The 14,404-nt window shown below is 43.7% G+C and overlaps 1 protein-coding gene across 5 annotated transcripts in view; it reads right to left on the bottom strand.

Moving 5' to 3' along the window:
- Positions 1-14,404, bottom strand: part of LOC119953880 (cell adhesion molecule 1-like) — a 427,713-nt gene that overhangs the window by 90,443 nt on the left and 322,866 nt on the right. For all 5 annotated transcript variants that reach the window (XM_038778495.1, XM_038778497.1, XM_038778498.1 and 2 more), the window contains one exon: positions 11,814-11,999. In XM_038778495.1, the coding sequence (XP_038634423.1) occupies positions 11,814-11,999 (186 nt within the window). The remainder of the gene's footprint in view (positions 1-11,813; positions 12,000-14,404) is intronic.

Genomic DNA, 14,404 nt, shown 5'->3' with positions numbered 1-14,404 from the left:
CCTTCAATTTATCCACCTTCAATTCCATTAATTTCCCCCAAACCATTTTTCTACTAACACTGATGTCCTACAGCTCCTCACTAAAACATGTGTTGCTCAGAACTTCCAGTCTTCCTTTGTAAAGACAGAAGCAAAGTAGAAACTTAGTTCCTCTTATGAATTCCCCTGTTTCTGACTGTAAGGGGCCTACATTCATTTTCGTTAATCTTTTTCTCTTTGCATATCTATAGAAACTCTTACATAAAATTTTTATGTTCCCCGCTTGCGTACTTTCATATCCCCTTCTTAATCTCTTGGTTCAGGTTTGCTGAATTTTAAACTGTTCCCAATCCTCAAGTCTATTGTTTTTTCATGCTAATTTATAGGCTTCTTTTATAAATCTAACACAATCTCCAAATTGCCCACAGTTCCCTTGTTACTCTTGCGCAAATAGGAATAAACAACTTTTGGAGTTCACTTATTCATTCCTTGAATGCCTGCCATAGCCTGCCCATTGTCCTTCCTTTCAATAATGTTTCCCAGTCCACATTGCGAACACATGCCTCATACCATCATAGTTTCCTTTATTGAGATTGAGGACCCTAGTCTCAGAATAGATTTCATAGAATTTCATAGAATTTACAGTGCAGAAGGAGGCCATTCGGCCCATCGAGTCTGCACTGGCTCTTGTAAAGAGCACCCTACCCAACCCCACACCTCCACCCTATCCCCAAAACTCAGTAACCCCAACCAACACTAAGGGCAATTTTGTACACTAAGGGCAATCTATCATGGCCAATCCACCTAACCCGCACATCTTTAGACTATGGAAGGAAACCGGAGCACCAGGAGGAAACCCACGCACACACGGGGAGGATGTGCAGTCTCCGCACAGACAGTGACCCATGCCGGGAATCGAACCTGGGACCCTGGAGCTGTGAAGCAATTGTGCTAACCACTATGCTACCGTGCTGCCCTACAAATCAATGACCTCACTATCCACCTTGATAAAGAATTCTGTCATATTATGGTCACCTCTCTCTCACAACTAGATTGACAACTAATCCTTTCTCATTGCACAACACCCAGTCCAAGATGGCCTGTTCCCTTGTTGGTTCCTCAACATATTGATCCAGAAAACCATCCCGTATACACTCCAGAAATTCCTGCTCCATTATACTGTGATTTTGACTCACCCAATCTATATACAGATTAAAGTCACCCATAATAACAGATGTTTCTTTATCACTTGCAAATCTGATTTCCTGCCTAATGCTTTTCCCAACATTACCACTACAGTTTGATGGTATGTATACCATCCCTGCAAATGTTTTTTGCCCATTGGTGTTTATTAACTCGATCCATACAGATTCCGCATCATCTGTTTGTATTTTTAAAAAGGAGTTCATGGGATGTGGGCGTCACTGGCTGGTCTAGCATCTATTGGCCAATCCTGAGGGCACTTAAGAGTCAACCACATTGCTGTGGACCTGGAGTCACATGTAAGCCAGACCAGGTAAGGAGGCAGGTTTCCTTCCCTGTAGGACATTAGTGAACCAGATGTGCCGATATCTTTCCTCAAAATTGTATCACTATCATCTTTAATCAACAATGCAACTCTGCCAACTTTTCCTTTCAGTATGTCCTTCCTAAAAACTGAATAGCTCTCAATGTTTAGTTCCCGTCCTTAGTCACCTTGCAGCCATGTCTCCGTAATTCTAACTATATCATACCCTTTTACATTTATCTGCACAACAAATTCATCCATTTTACTTTGAATGCTCAGAGCGTTCAGGTACAAAATCTTACAGTTCGTCCTTTTAACGCTCCATGTCCCGTCCCTACTATGTGTCCAAATCTGATTCTGGCCCTTGATTTCTCTGTCTTTCACTTTTCTTATTCTCCTTGCTTGCTATCCTTTTTCTCTTATTTTCGATTCTCCCTGTGCTGAATCCTTTCATAGATTCTCACCCCCCCCCCCCCCCCCCCCCCTGCCATATTAGTTTAAACCCTCCCAACTGCTCATCGCTCTAGTAATAGACCACCCACCCCCCGGAAGGACATTGGACCTGGTCTGGTCCCGCCCAGGTTTAACCCATCCAGTTTGCACCGCACTGCTCCCACCTCCCCCTGAACCAGTCCCAATGCCCAGGAAATCTGAACCCCTCTCCCTCACACCGTCTTTTCAGCCAGATCTTCATCCTATATATCCTGCACTTTCTCCTCTTGATCAGCACGTTGCACTGGCAGTAATCCTGAGATAACAATCTTTGAGGGTGGCATGTCAATTATGCGGGCTGCTTTATTCCGCATGGTGTCAAGCTTCTTGAGCTGCACTTGTGCAAATGAGTGGCGAGTATTCCATCATTCTCCTGACGTGCCTTGTAAATGGTGGACAGACTTTAGGAGGTCAGGAGGTGAGTTACGCACAGTAGGATTCCTTGCCTCTGATTTGCTCTGGTGTCCACAGTATTTATATGGCGAGTCCAGTTCAGTTTCTCATCCATCTTAACCCCCAGGATGTTGATAGTGGGAGATTCAGTGAGGTAATGCCATTGAATGTCAAGGAGTGATGGTTAGACCCTTTCTTGTTGAAAATGGCCATTGCCTTGCACTGGAGAGATCTTTAGATATTACAGAAATTGCAGAATATGGGAACAATGCAGGAAGATGTAGCTGATGCAATGATCAGCCATGATCATTTTGAATGCCCACCCCTCTATTTCTTGTGCCCTTATGTAATGGTGGGACTGATGGAAGGAGAGAAGAGCCTAAAAGACACCTGCGAGAAGACAAATCTCTCGACTTCAGTCAGTTCTATTAAGAACTAAACAATTTAAGCAGGTACACCCCTTTCTGCAACGCATACTTAACACTTCAAACAAAACTCAAGGCAGCTATAATTTCCCCAGAGATAAAAGGGGTCACAGACAAGTTTTCCCCGCACAATAATTCGCTGCATACCTTCTGTGGTTGCCCAAGTGAATCTATAGCAACTTCCGCATTTTGGGCTCCTCCACCCCAATCAGCGCTGTCACTCTTTATTACTTTTATGAAGCACCTTAGGATCTTTTGCTATGTTCAAGGTGCTACCTGATTGTGGGTTGTCAGCGGTGCTGTGTGTTGGAATCTTTTTAAACAAGGGAGCAGAGTGGAATCCAGGCCAGCAATACACCAGGACGGTCCTGAAGAAATTTGTACCAGTGGCCAATACAGGATAGGGAGCACACTCTCATCTCCATTGCAACCACACCGACAGCTAGTAAATGCTCATAGCCAACACGAAACTGAAGTGATGGAAGGATTATAATCCCTCCTACAAATGGTTTCTCTGACAGGCAATAACAGCCACAATTTAGTTTTCAATCCATGCTTCCTGCTAAAATTAAAGAGAACTTGGCTTGCCTGATACTTTGACTGGGTGTGATTAATTCTACCACTTCACATTTATATCTTACATTCTTTGCAGTTCAGAACATACATGGGCATTATAACAAGACATAAGTGTTAAGGATGCACTCAAGCAGATCTAGTGAATATTTTATGCTCCATTTCTCTTTGATAAAAGCAAATAGGTTGTCAAAAATTGAGATAAGGAATAACTTTACTTTTAATCATGTAAATATTTAACTTCATTTGCCAGATGCCCGTTACCCTATTGGAGCTGGTGAACAATAGAATAATGAGGTCACAGGAACAGTTGACAGTGAGGCTATAAAACAGCATTGTGAAGTGCTGCTAATCCCAAATAATTCACTAATCCTGTCGCTGGTAAACCGAAAATTAATTATTTTCTTTCTGTGCATCAGGTAGAGACACCGCCACTAACAAATCAACATACTCCAATGTTCTTTCTCCTTGAATTCACCATGTTGTACAAATAGACAATCAGCAAATTACCCTCTAGAATCTTGCTCAAATTAGTCTATCATGCTATGCACAAATCTTGACAGAAATGGGAGCAGCAGGCTGTACAATGGGGGGGGGGGGGGGGGGGGGGGGGGGACTTCACTACGCAGACCAATTTTCTGGACAGACGATTTGCTAACGGATAGGAACGGAGAGTGGGCCCAAACAAAGCATTTTCAATTTGGCAGGCAATGAATTGTGGTGTGTCACAAGGATCAGACTTGGACCCTCAGCTATTTAAACTCTCTATTAATGATTTAGATGAAGAGACAGCATAACATGTCTAAGTTTACTGATGATATAAAGCTTATTTGGAAGGTAAGCTGTGGAGGCTGCAAAGAGATGTACACAGGTTAAATGGGTGGGCAGCAAGATGGGAGATGGAGAATAATGTAGGGAAATGTAGGAAATTATTCACTTGGATCAAAATAATTGAAAGGCATGAATACCTTTTTAAAATTTTATGTGTTGATGTTCAAAGAGACTTGTGTAAGAGTGAATTAATAGGATTAGTAAAAGGGGAAATAGGTCTAACAGCCCTGCAATGGAGCAAAAGCACATGCAAGTTAAATTCTGTAGCTCAAGGACGTAAAGATGTCGGCAGAGCTCACCATCAAGGTCGTTTACTTTTTTTTAAGAAGAACAGATATTTTTCTAGCTGTTACAAACAAGCTTCTGGGTGAAGGTTTAATAATGGACTTACATAGGCTTGATCCAAAGATCCAAATTTAAAAACAATGTTCTGTGTACTGACTAACCAAATAACAGTCTGTATCTGGGACTTGAAGCAGAGAGTTGTATTGGGGTGGCACGGTAGCACAGTGGTTAGAACTGTTGCTTCATGGCGCCAGGGTCCCAGGTTCGATTCCCGGCTTGGGTCACTGACTGTGCGGAGACTGCACGTTCTCCCCGTGTCTGCGTGGGTTTCCTCCGGGTGCTCCGGTTCCTCCCACAAGTCTCGTAAGACGTGCTTGTTAGATAATTTGGACACTCTGAATTCTACCTCCATGTACCTGAACAGGCGCCGGAATGTGGCAACTAGGGGCTTTTCACAGTAATTTCATTGCAGTGTTAACGTAAGCCTACTTGTGACAATAAAGATACTTATCATTATAGAATGTGCTCCCTGTGATTAATTTGTTAGAGCTGAGAGCTCTGTATTGGAAGAGGGTTTCTCTGGGATAGTTCCCGCAATGCTTGTATCATGAATGAACTATTATAACCTGTTCCTGGGTGTCCTGTGGTAGTTGGAAGAAGTCCACCACACCTGGTTGTGTTTGTACAAGGTATGCAGAAAGTTAGTATCCAGGTGCAAAATGCAATTAAGGTGGCAAATTGCATGTTGGCCTTTATTGCAGGGAGATTGGAGTACAGGAATAAATAATTCTTGCTACAATTATACAGAGGTTTGGTGAAGCCACACTTGGAGTAGTGTGCAAGCTTTGGTCTCCACATTTAAGACAGGATATACTTGCATTGGGGGTAGTACAGCAAAGGTTCACTAAATTGGCCTCTGGAATGAGAGGGTTGTCTTATGATGAGTAAATTAGACTTTATATTCTCTAGAATTTGGAAGAATATGAGGTGATCTTGTTGAAAGACACAGTAGAAGATTCTGAAGGGGGTGATAGGGTGGACACAGATTGTTTCCACTGGTCGGGTAATCACAGAGACATAGTCACAAGATAAAGGGACGATTATTCTGAGACTGAGATGAGGAGAAATTACTTCACTCAAACGTTGTGAATCTTAGGAATTCTCTACCTCAGAGGGTTCTGGAGGCGCCATCACTGAATATATTTATACGGCTGCAATAAATCGATTTTTGGTCTCTCAGGGAATCGAGGCATATAGCGAAAAGGGGGAAAAGTGGAGTTCAAGCTCAGGATCAGCCATGATCAGATTGAACAGCAGTCCAGGTGGCCTATTCTTGCTCCTATTACATACGGTATGTTCATGTGTGCATAGTCCAGGTCTGATAACTGCATCATTATCCATTTCTTCACCTTCCCAAGGGATGAAAAGATGTTGAATTTAATTTATAGGCCAGCCCACCCCCTGCCACCTTCTGCTGGGATAAATCTGGAAGAACAAACATATTTTCAGCGATAGTGACCATGAAGCTGCCAGATTGTTGTAAAAACCCAGCTGGTTCACTAATGCCCTGTTGAGGAGGAAATCTGCCATCCTTACTCAGTCTGGCCTCTTTGCGACTCCAGCCCCACACAGTTGCATCGGGGTGCGCAATAAATGCTCGCCTCAACAGCGACAACCATGCAGCGAATGATTTTAAAAAATAAACCTTCTCCAGGTGTGACCTGCATAAACCGAGGTTCAAACATCCCTGGCCTATTAAGTCAGACCGCGTTGTCTATTTAACCACCAGGAACTGTTACATCGACTTTCATGAAAGCAACTTCAAATTACTTTTCTCCAGTAAAATAGACCTGATCTTACAAGAACACCAACATACACTATTAACTAACACTAGGTCAACAACAGAAGTGTTTTCTGACTGACTGTTGCAAGGGTACGTTAAAGTGTGTTGATCGTACATGAATTTTTACAATGAAGAAAAAACTTCACATCCAGAGTGCCGCTGTTTAAAAAGCATAACTGTTGTATGGACAAACGTACAGGCAACTATTTACACTTGATATTAAAAATGCCTTATCGCATAACCCAAGTCAAAGAGACTTCTGTACGATACCCAGTTACTTAATGAGACCAGAAAACAACGGAAGGTCTATGCTTTTCACTCTCTGTGGAGGTGCTTACACAAAGCTTTGTTCATGAGTTTGCAAATGAGCACCCAACTGGGAAATGTGACAACTTAAAAAAGCTAATGCACCATAAAATCAACTGGACAGGCACTAGTCTGCCAAGGGTGCGTTTACTCACAAGGCACTTCAGTGCTCCAGACCACAGACCCATTTTCCCCTGATCCTACGAGGCGTCCAAATCGCATTTCCCACCAACATAAAGGAGACGTAATTGTTCCTGCTCCCTCCACCCCCCCCCCCCCCCCCCCCCCCACCCAACCAGTAACATAATTGTTCCCATCCCACCCCCAGTAACATAACATCGAACGTCGGGAATCCCACGATAAAAAACTTGAATCTAATAATTAGGCGACCGACATGAATTAAGGCGTGCACCTGTCGGAAAGCCCTGCCGGCGGAGCTCCGGTGACTGCATCACTGGAGGGGGATGGGGGTATCTATTTTTACTTTTGTGCACCCTTAAAAATGGAGCTCCAATCTTTAAAGGACTATGCTGTTGGCGGGGTGGGGCGGGCTCATGGGACCTGCCCTTTGTCTCTTCTTTCTTCTAAGCTGCTAACAATATGGTGGAAAAAGTTGCCTTTGGGGTAGGGGGCTTAATTAAAGCTATTCCTGCCTGCTACAACACTCTGCCTCAAACAAGGAAAAATCCACACAAACACAACATTGGTTTTACACTTTGCTGGATTGTATTTCCCATGAGGGCTGATGGAGAGTTCAGCTGGGTGAAAGCCAGTTTTTGACTCCAACCTCTGGGTTTCCCACCCAGCAAGTTAAGAATGAAAATGAAGCCCGATAATAGGATTGATGATGTCAAAAGGAAATTGGATGGGCACTTGAAGGAAGTAAACCTGCACTGGTATAGAATCATGACAGGGCAGAAGGAGGCCATTTGGCCCATCGAGTCTGCACCAACCTTCTGAATGAACACCCAGGGATGGTGCAGGAGGGAGGGATTCAGATACCTGGATAATTGGGGCCCATTTTGGGGTAGGTGGGACCTCTACAAACGGGATGGTCTGCACCTGGACCAGAGGGGTACCAATATCCTTGGGGGGAAATTTGCTAATGCTCTTCGGGAGGGTTTCAACTAATTCAGCAGGGGGATGGGAACCTGAATTATAGCTCCAGTGTGCAGGAGGTTGAGAGTAGTGAAGTCATGAATAATGTTTCAAGGTCACAGGAGTGTACCAGCAGGCAGGAATGTGGTTTGAAGTGTGTCTACTTCAACGCCAGGAGCATCCGGGATAAGGTGGGTGAACCTGCAGCATGGGTTGGTACCTGGATTTTCGATGTTGTGGCCATTTCAGAGACATGGATGAGCAGAGACAGGAATGGTTGTTGCAGGTTCCAGGGTTTAGATGTTTCAGTAAGCTCAGGGAAGGTGGTGAAAGAGGGGCAGGTGTGGCATTGTTAGTCAAGGACAGATTTACTGTGGCAGAAAGGACGTTTGATGAGGACCCGTCTACTGAGGTAGTATGGGTTGAGGTTAGAAACAGGAAAGAAGAGGTCACCCTGTTGGGAGTTTTCTATAGGCCTCCAAAAAGTTCCAGAGATGTAGAGGAAAGGATTGCAAAGATGATTCTGGATAGGAGCGAAAGTAACCGGGTAGTTGTTATGGGGGACTCTAAACTTTCCAAATGTTGACTGGAAACGCTATAGATCGAGTACTCTAGATGGGTCCGTTTTTGTCCAATGTGTGCAGGAGGGTTTCCTGACACAGTATGTAGATAAGCCAACAAGAGGTCAGGCCACATTGGATTTGGTACTGGGTAATGAACCAGGCCAGGTGTTGGATTTGGAGGTAGGTGAGCACTTTGGTGATAGTGACCACAATTCGGTTATGTTTACTTTAGTGATGGAAAGGGATAGGTATATACCGCAGGGCAACAGGTATAGCTGGGGGAAAGGCAATTATGATGCGATGAGGCAAGACTTAGGATGCATAGGATGGGGAAGGAAACTGCAGGGGATGGGCACAATTGAAATGTGGAGCTTGTTCAAGGAACAGCTACTGCATGTCCTTGATAAGTATGTACCTGTCAGGCAGGGATGAAGTGGTCGAGCGAGGGAACCGTGGTTTACTAAAGTAGTTGAATCACTTGTCAAGAGGAAGAAGGAGGCTTATGTAAAGATGAGACGTGAAGGTTCAGTTAGGGTGCTTGAGAGTTACAAGTTAGCCAGGAATGACCTAAAGAGAGAGCTAAGAAGAGCCAGGACGGGACATGAGAAGTCCTTGGCAGGTAGGATCAAGGAAAACCCTAAAGCTTTCTATAGGTATGTCAGGAATAAAAGAATGACTAGGCTAAGAGTAGGGCCAGTCAACGACAGTAGTGGGAAGTTGTGCGTGTAGCCCGAGGAGATAGGAGAGGCGATAAGTGAATATTTTTCGTCAGTATTCACACAGGAAAAAGACAATGTTGTCGAGGAGAATACTGAGATACAGGCTACTAGACGATACGGGTTTGAGGTTCATAAGGAGGAGGTGTTAGCAATTCTGGAAAGTGTGAAAATAGATAAGGCCCCTGGGCCGGATGGGATTTATCCTAGGATTCTCTGGGAAGCTAGGGAGGAGATTCCAGAGCGTTTGGCTTTGATCTTTATGTCATCATTGTCTACAGGAATAGTGCCAGAAGACTGGAGGATAGCAAATGTTGTCCCTTGTTCAAGAAGGGGAGTAGAGACAACCCCGGCGACCAGTGAGCCTTACGTCTGTTGTGGGCAAAGTCTTGGAAAGTATTATAAGAGATAGGATTTATAATCATCACTAAAGGAATAATTTGATTAGGGATAGTCAACAAGGTTTTGTGAAGGGTAGGTCGTGCCTCACCAACCTTATTGAGTTCTTTGAGAAGGTGACCAGACAGGTGGACGAGGGTAAAGCAGTTGATGTGGTGTGTATGGATTTCAGTAAAGCATTTGATAAGGTTCTGCATGGTAGGCTATTGCAGAAAATACTGAGGTATGGGATTGAGGGTGATTTAGCTGTTTGGATCAGAAATTGGCTCGCTGCGAGAAGACAGCAAATGTTCAGCCTGGAGTTCAGTTACTAGTGGTGTACCACAAGGATCTGTTTTGGGACCACTGCTGTTTGTCATTTTTATAAATGACCTGGAGGAGGGCGTAGAAGGATGGGTGAGTAAATTTGCAGATGACACTAAAGTCGGTGGAGTTGTGGACAGTGCGGAAGGATGTTGCAGGTTACAGAGGAACATAGATAAGCTGCAGAGCTGGGCTGAGAAGTGGCAAATGGAGTTTAATGCAGAAAAGTTTGAGGTGATCCATTTTGGAAGGAGTAACAGGAAGACAGAGTACTGGGCTAATGTAAAATTCTTGGTAGTGTGGATGAGCAGAGGGATCTCGGTGTCCATCTACATAGATCCCTGAAAGTTGCCACCCAGGTTGATAGGGTTGTTAAGAAGTGTTAGCTTTTATTGGTAGAGAGATTGAGTTTCGGAGTCATGAAGTCATATTGCAGCTGTACAAAACTCTGGTGCGGCCGCATTTAGAGTATTGCGTGCAGTTCTGGTCGCCGCATTATCGGAAGGATGTGGAAGCATTGGAAAGGGTGTAGAGGAGATTTACCAGGATGTTGCCTGGAATGGAGGGAAGATCTTATGAGGAAAGGCTGAGGGACTTAAGGCTGTTTTCGTTAGAGAGAAGAAGATTAAGAGGTGACTTAATAGAGGCATGCAAGATGATCAGAGGATTAGATAGGATGGACAGTGAGAGCCTTTTTCCTCAGATGGTGATGGCGAGGGGACATAGCTTTAAATTGAGGGGAGATAGATATAGGACAGATGTCAGAGGTAGGTTCTTTACTCAGAGAGTAGTAGGGGCGTGGAATGCCCTGCCTGCAACTGTAGTGGACTCGCCAACATTAAGGGCATTTAAATGGTCATTGGATAAACATATGGATGATAATGGAATAATGTAGATGAGCTTGAGATTGGTTTCACAGGTCGGCGCAACATGGAGGGCCGAAGGGCCTGTATTACGCTGTAGTGTTCTATTATTGTTCTACCGAAGCCCTCTCCCGCCCCCCCCCCCACCCCGCCCTATTCCCGTAACCCCACCTAACCAGCACATCTTTTGAACGCTAAGGGGCAATTTCGCATGGTCAATCCACTGAACATTTTTGGACTGTGGGAGGAAACCAGCGCACCCAAAGGAAACCCACGTTGGCATGAGGAGAAAGTACAAACACCACACAGACAGTCACTCAAGGCCGGAATTGAACCCGGGTCCCTGGCGCTGTGAGGCAGCAGTGCTAACCACTGTGACTCCCAGTGCAGATAGAGCAGTGGGCTGGGACTGGTTGGTTTGCTCTACAGAGAACCAGCATGGACCCAATGGGCCGAAAGGCCTCTTCCTGTGCTATGATGCTGCAACACGTAAATATTGAACTAAATTATCACAGATACATACATGTGGGGAGTGAGGGATGCGGTATGCTTTTATAACATAGTGGACCAAGCGACAAAGTCTGCTGAAAACAAGATGATTATGTTTTCTAATATGATATTAATGTCCATTTTTGGAGTGAACTTTTACTGTCCCTGAAAGTTGTAGGGCGGCAGAGAAGAGAAATCTACTGCAATTCTCACTCTGATTCACCTACTCTCCCTTCCTGGACAAGGAGTTCAGCTTCTCATCAGGAAAGGATAGCACCGGGCTCAGCTGTGATGTGATCGAACAGGGGTTTGACTGAACCCAATTCTCACATCGTTAAGTGTCAGGCTAAAAATCTCAGAACTGTTCACCACTGTCAAAAGCTCCAATGCTTCTCCAACAGATTCCGGTGATAAAAGACAATAGTTACACAAATTAGGTTAATAGCAAGACGGTGGAGGTGCCCAAAGCTCAAGAATTATTGAACTACTTGGAGCATAATAACATGGAAATAAATCAAGTCTTTCCGTTTCGTAGCATACCAATAAATTCCGATTATCGTTGAGAGATTCAAATGTGATAGCCGCATCATAAAAATGTAACATATTTACAATAACTAACACACACCACATAGACTGCTTCGGTTTAACAGAATCTTACACACAAGATTACTTGGCAAGGAAAAAATATATTGTTCATACATACTGCTGTTGACATATTAAATGGCAGACATGGTGACTTTTTACTTACATTGTACATCCAAATATCTTTGTGCTTGCAAATCTTTCATTGTCTGAATGTCCTTCACTGCTGGATGATCCACCTTACAGGTAATAGGTAATCCATCATCTAGGCGACTCACTTTCAGCACCAGCTTACTCGTGACATTGAACAATTTATCTTCTCTTGGATCCTCTTCCACATTCCCTGTACTTTCTTGAGAATGGAGGACGACATTTATGAATATTATTCATTAAAACATTGCAACCAATTTATTGCTGCTACTTAGCAAAACACATCTTCAGACACACAAAAGAAAAACCTGGAATTTCCTATCGATCTTGCTGTCAGATTGGACACATTTATGTTTTTGTAAAGTCAGTGTCATTGTTAAGTATGAAGCATATAATCAATATATCAGGAGAGTTAGGGTACTGGACCAAACCCTAACATTTGTAAAACATTTGTTCACACCAGGCATGTTGACTCTGACCAATAGGTATCTTTTACGTTAAAACAAACTTTAATTAACACGCAGAATTAACCACATTAACATCAAAGAAATAGCTTTACAATTAACATTTAAACAGTTCTTAAACATAAGAGAAAGCTTGAACTTGCTATCTATACCTGCCACTAACTCCAATTAAGCAACCCAGTACAGTTCAAATGCCACTTATAAATAAAGTTGTCAAACAGATTCCATGTTTGGCCATGCAGAGACTTCTGGAGAGCGTTTCTTTCAGAATCAGTACACTTCTGCTCAACTTAACAACGCTTGACAAAACTGCTGTTCAACTTAAATTCCTTCTGATTTTTAGTGGAGACTCAGTCTGAATACCTTAACCTAGGTTCTTTAATTTTTTGTTAAATTTAAAGTGCCCAATTTTCTTTTCCCCAATTAAGCGACAGTTTAGCTTGGCCAATCCGCCTACTCTGCACATCTTTGGGTTGTGCGTGAGACCCACACAGGCACGAGGTGAATGTGCAAACTCCACATGGACCGTGACCCGGGGCCGGTATTGAACCCGGATCGTTGGCGCCATGAAGCAGCAGGGCTAACCACTGCGCCACCGTGCCGCCCTCAACCTAGGTTCTTTAATTTTTTTTTTAAATTTAGAGTACCCAATTCATGTTTTCCAATTAAGGGGCAATTTAGCATGGCCAATCCACCTACTCTGCACATTTTTGGGTTGTGGGGGCGAACCCCACGCAAACACAGGGAGAATGTGCAAACTCCACACGGACAGTGACCTAGAGCCAGGATCGAACATGGGACCCCGGTGCCATGAGACAGCAGTGCTAACCACTGCGTCAACGTGCTGCCCCGACCTAGGTTCTTTAATAACATTACTGCAGCAAATATACACCGTAACCGAGGTTTTTAAAAAGCATTACTGCAACAGATATAAAAATATATAACAATTTCTACATTTATCATAGGAGTCCTTAACCCTGTATAAAGTTAAATACAAAGACACGCTGACCATTGTTGTGGTTGAAGATTCCAATGAGCACATTCTCCCCGTGTTTGCGTGGGTTTCTCCCCAACAACCCAAAAAGATGTGCAGGCTAGATGGATTGGCCACACTAACACTAAATTGCCCCTTAATTAGAAAAAATGAATTGGGTACTCTAAAATTTTTTTAAAAAGAAGATGCCAATGAGACATTTCGACATTCTCAATCAGTAACTGAGCATTGGCATATGAACAGAAATAGACCGTATATACATATCAACGGAAATCCCGAATCAGTCATATTTTGGTCGAGGTAGTTAATTTTGTGTTTCCAACTCCAGTCTCCCAAGTACAACACACTGGTCATAGAAATGCAAGCCACCAAAATTGAACTGCTTTAGAGACAATAGTGAGCCACTTCATGCCACATCATATTAAGACCTCTTCAAATTAGGTCCCTCGTGTACCAAGTTAGAACATATATTAGAATGTAGTTAAATAGCTGAGATCAGAACCCAGGGAGGTGGTGTCTCTCATTCCCACGTGGCCCTCCAGTTGTACTGCTGGAGCGTATGGCCCCCTCATGACAGAAAGTGGCACTCTGCTGTTATCGGAGGAGCTCTTCACCTATTAGTAAAAATGCAGCAGTTTGAATTTTGATGATTAATGAAGACTCTGAAAGGAGATATTATACTGCCTTGCGTTAATTGTAAGGAGCGCCAGCTGTTAGTTTGCACTGCTTAATCAGGAGAGAATGCCAATTTATTCAGCAGAGAGACTTTGGCTGAAAGCCTACATTAAGGAAAGTGTACGATGTCACTTCACCAAGGGGCCTGTTAAGACAGGGGTGCAGGCCTATAATTCCTGACATGACACGTGATATGGAAAATTCCCAAACTCAGTGGTTCTAGTTTGTTGAAACAACAAAACGACTGATGTGGTAACTCTTGTAGGCACATAAGAAATAGACGTAGGTAACAAGGCCCCACAAGCCTTCTCCGCCATTCAATAAGCTCATGGTTGTTATTCGACCTGGACAGGCAGGAGACGGTATTGCCGCTGGACATACGAATTAGGAGCAGTAGTCCACTCGGCCCCTCGAGCCTGCTCCACCATTCAATAAGGTAATGACTGCTCTGATTGTAACTTCAACCCCACATTC

Source organism: Scyliorhinus canicula, chromosome 19 (assembly GCF_902713615.1).
Source record: "Scyliorhinus canicula chromosome 19, sScyCan1.1, whole genome shotgun sequence".
Classification (NCBI taxonomy): Eukaryota; Metazoa; Chordata; class Chondrichthyes; order Carcharhiniformes; family Scyliorhinidae; genus Scyliorhinus; species Scyliorhinus canicula.
The sequence above is the reverse complement of the archived record's forward strand: the minus strand, read 5'-3'. Positions and strand labels throughout refer to the sequence as shown.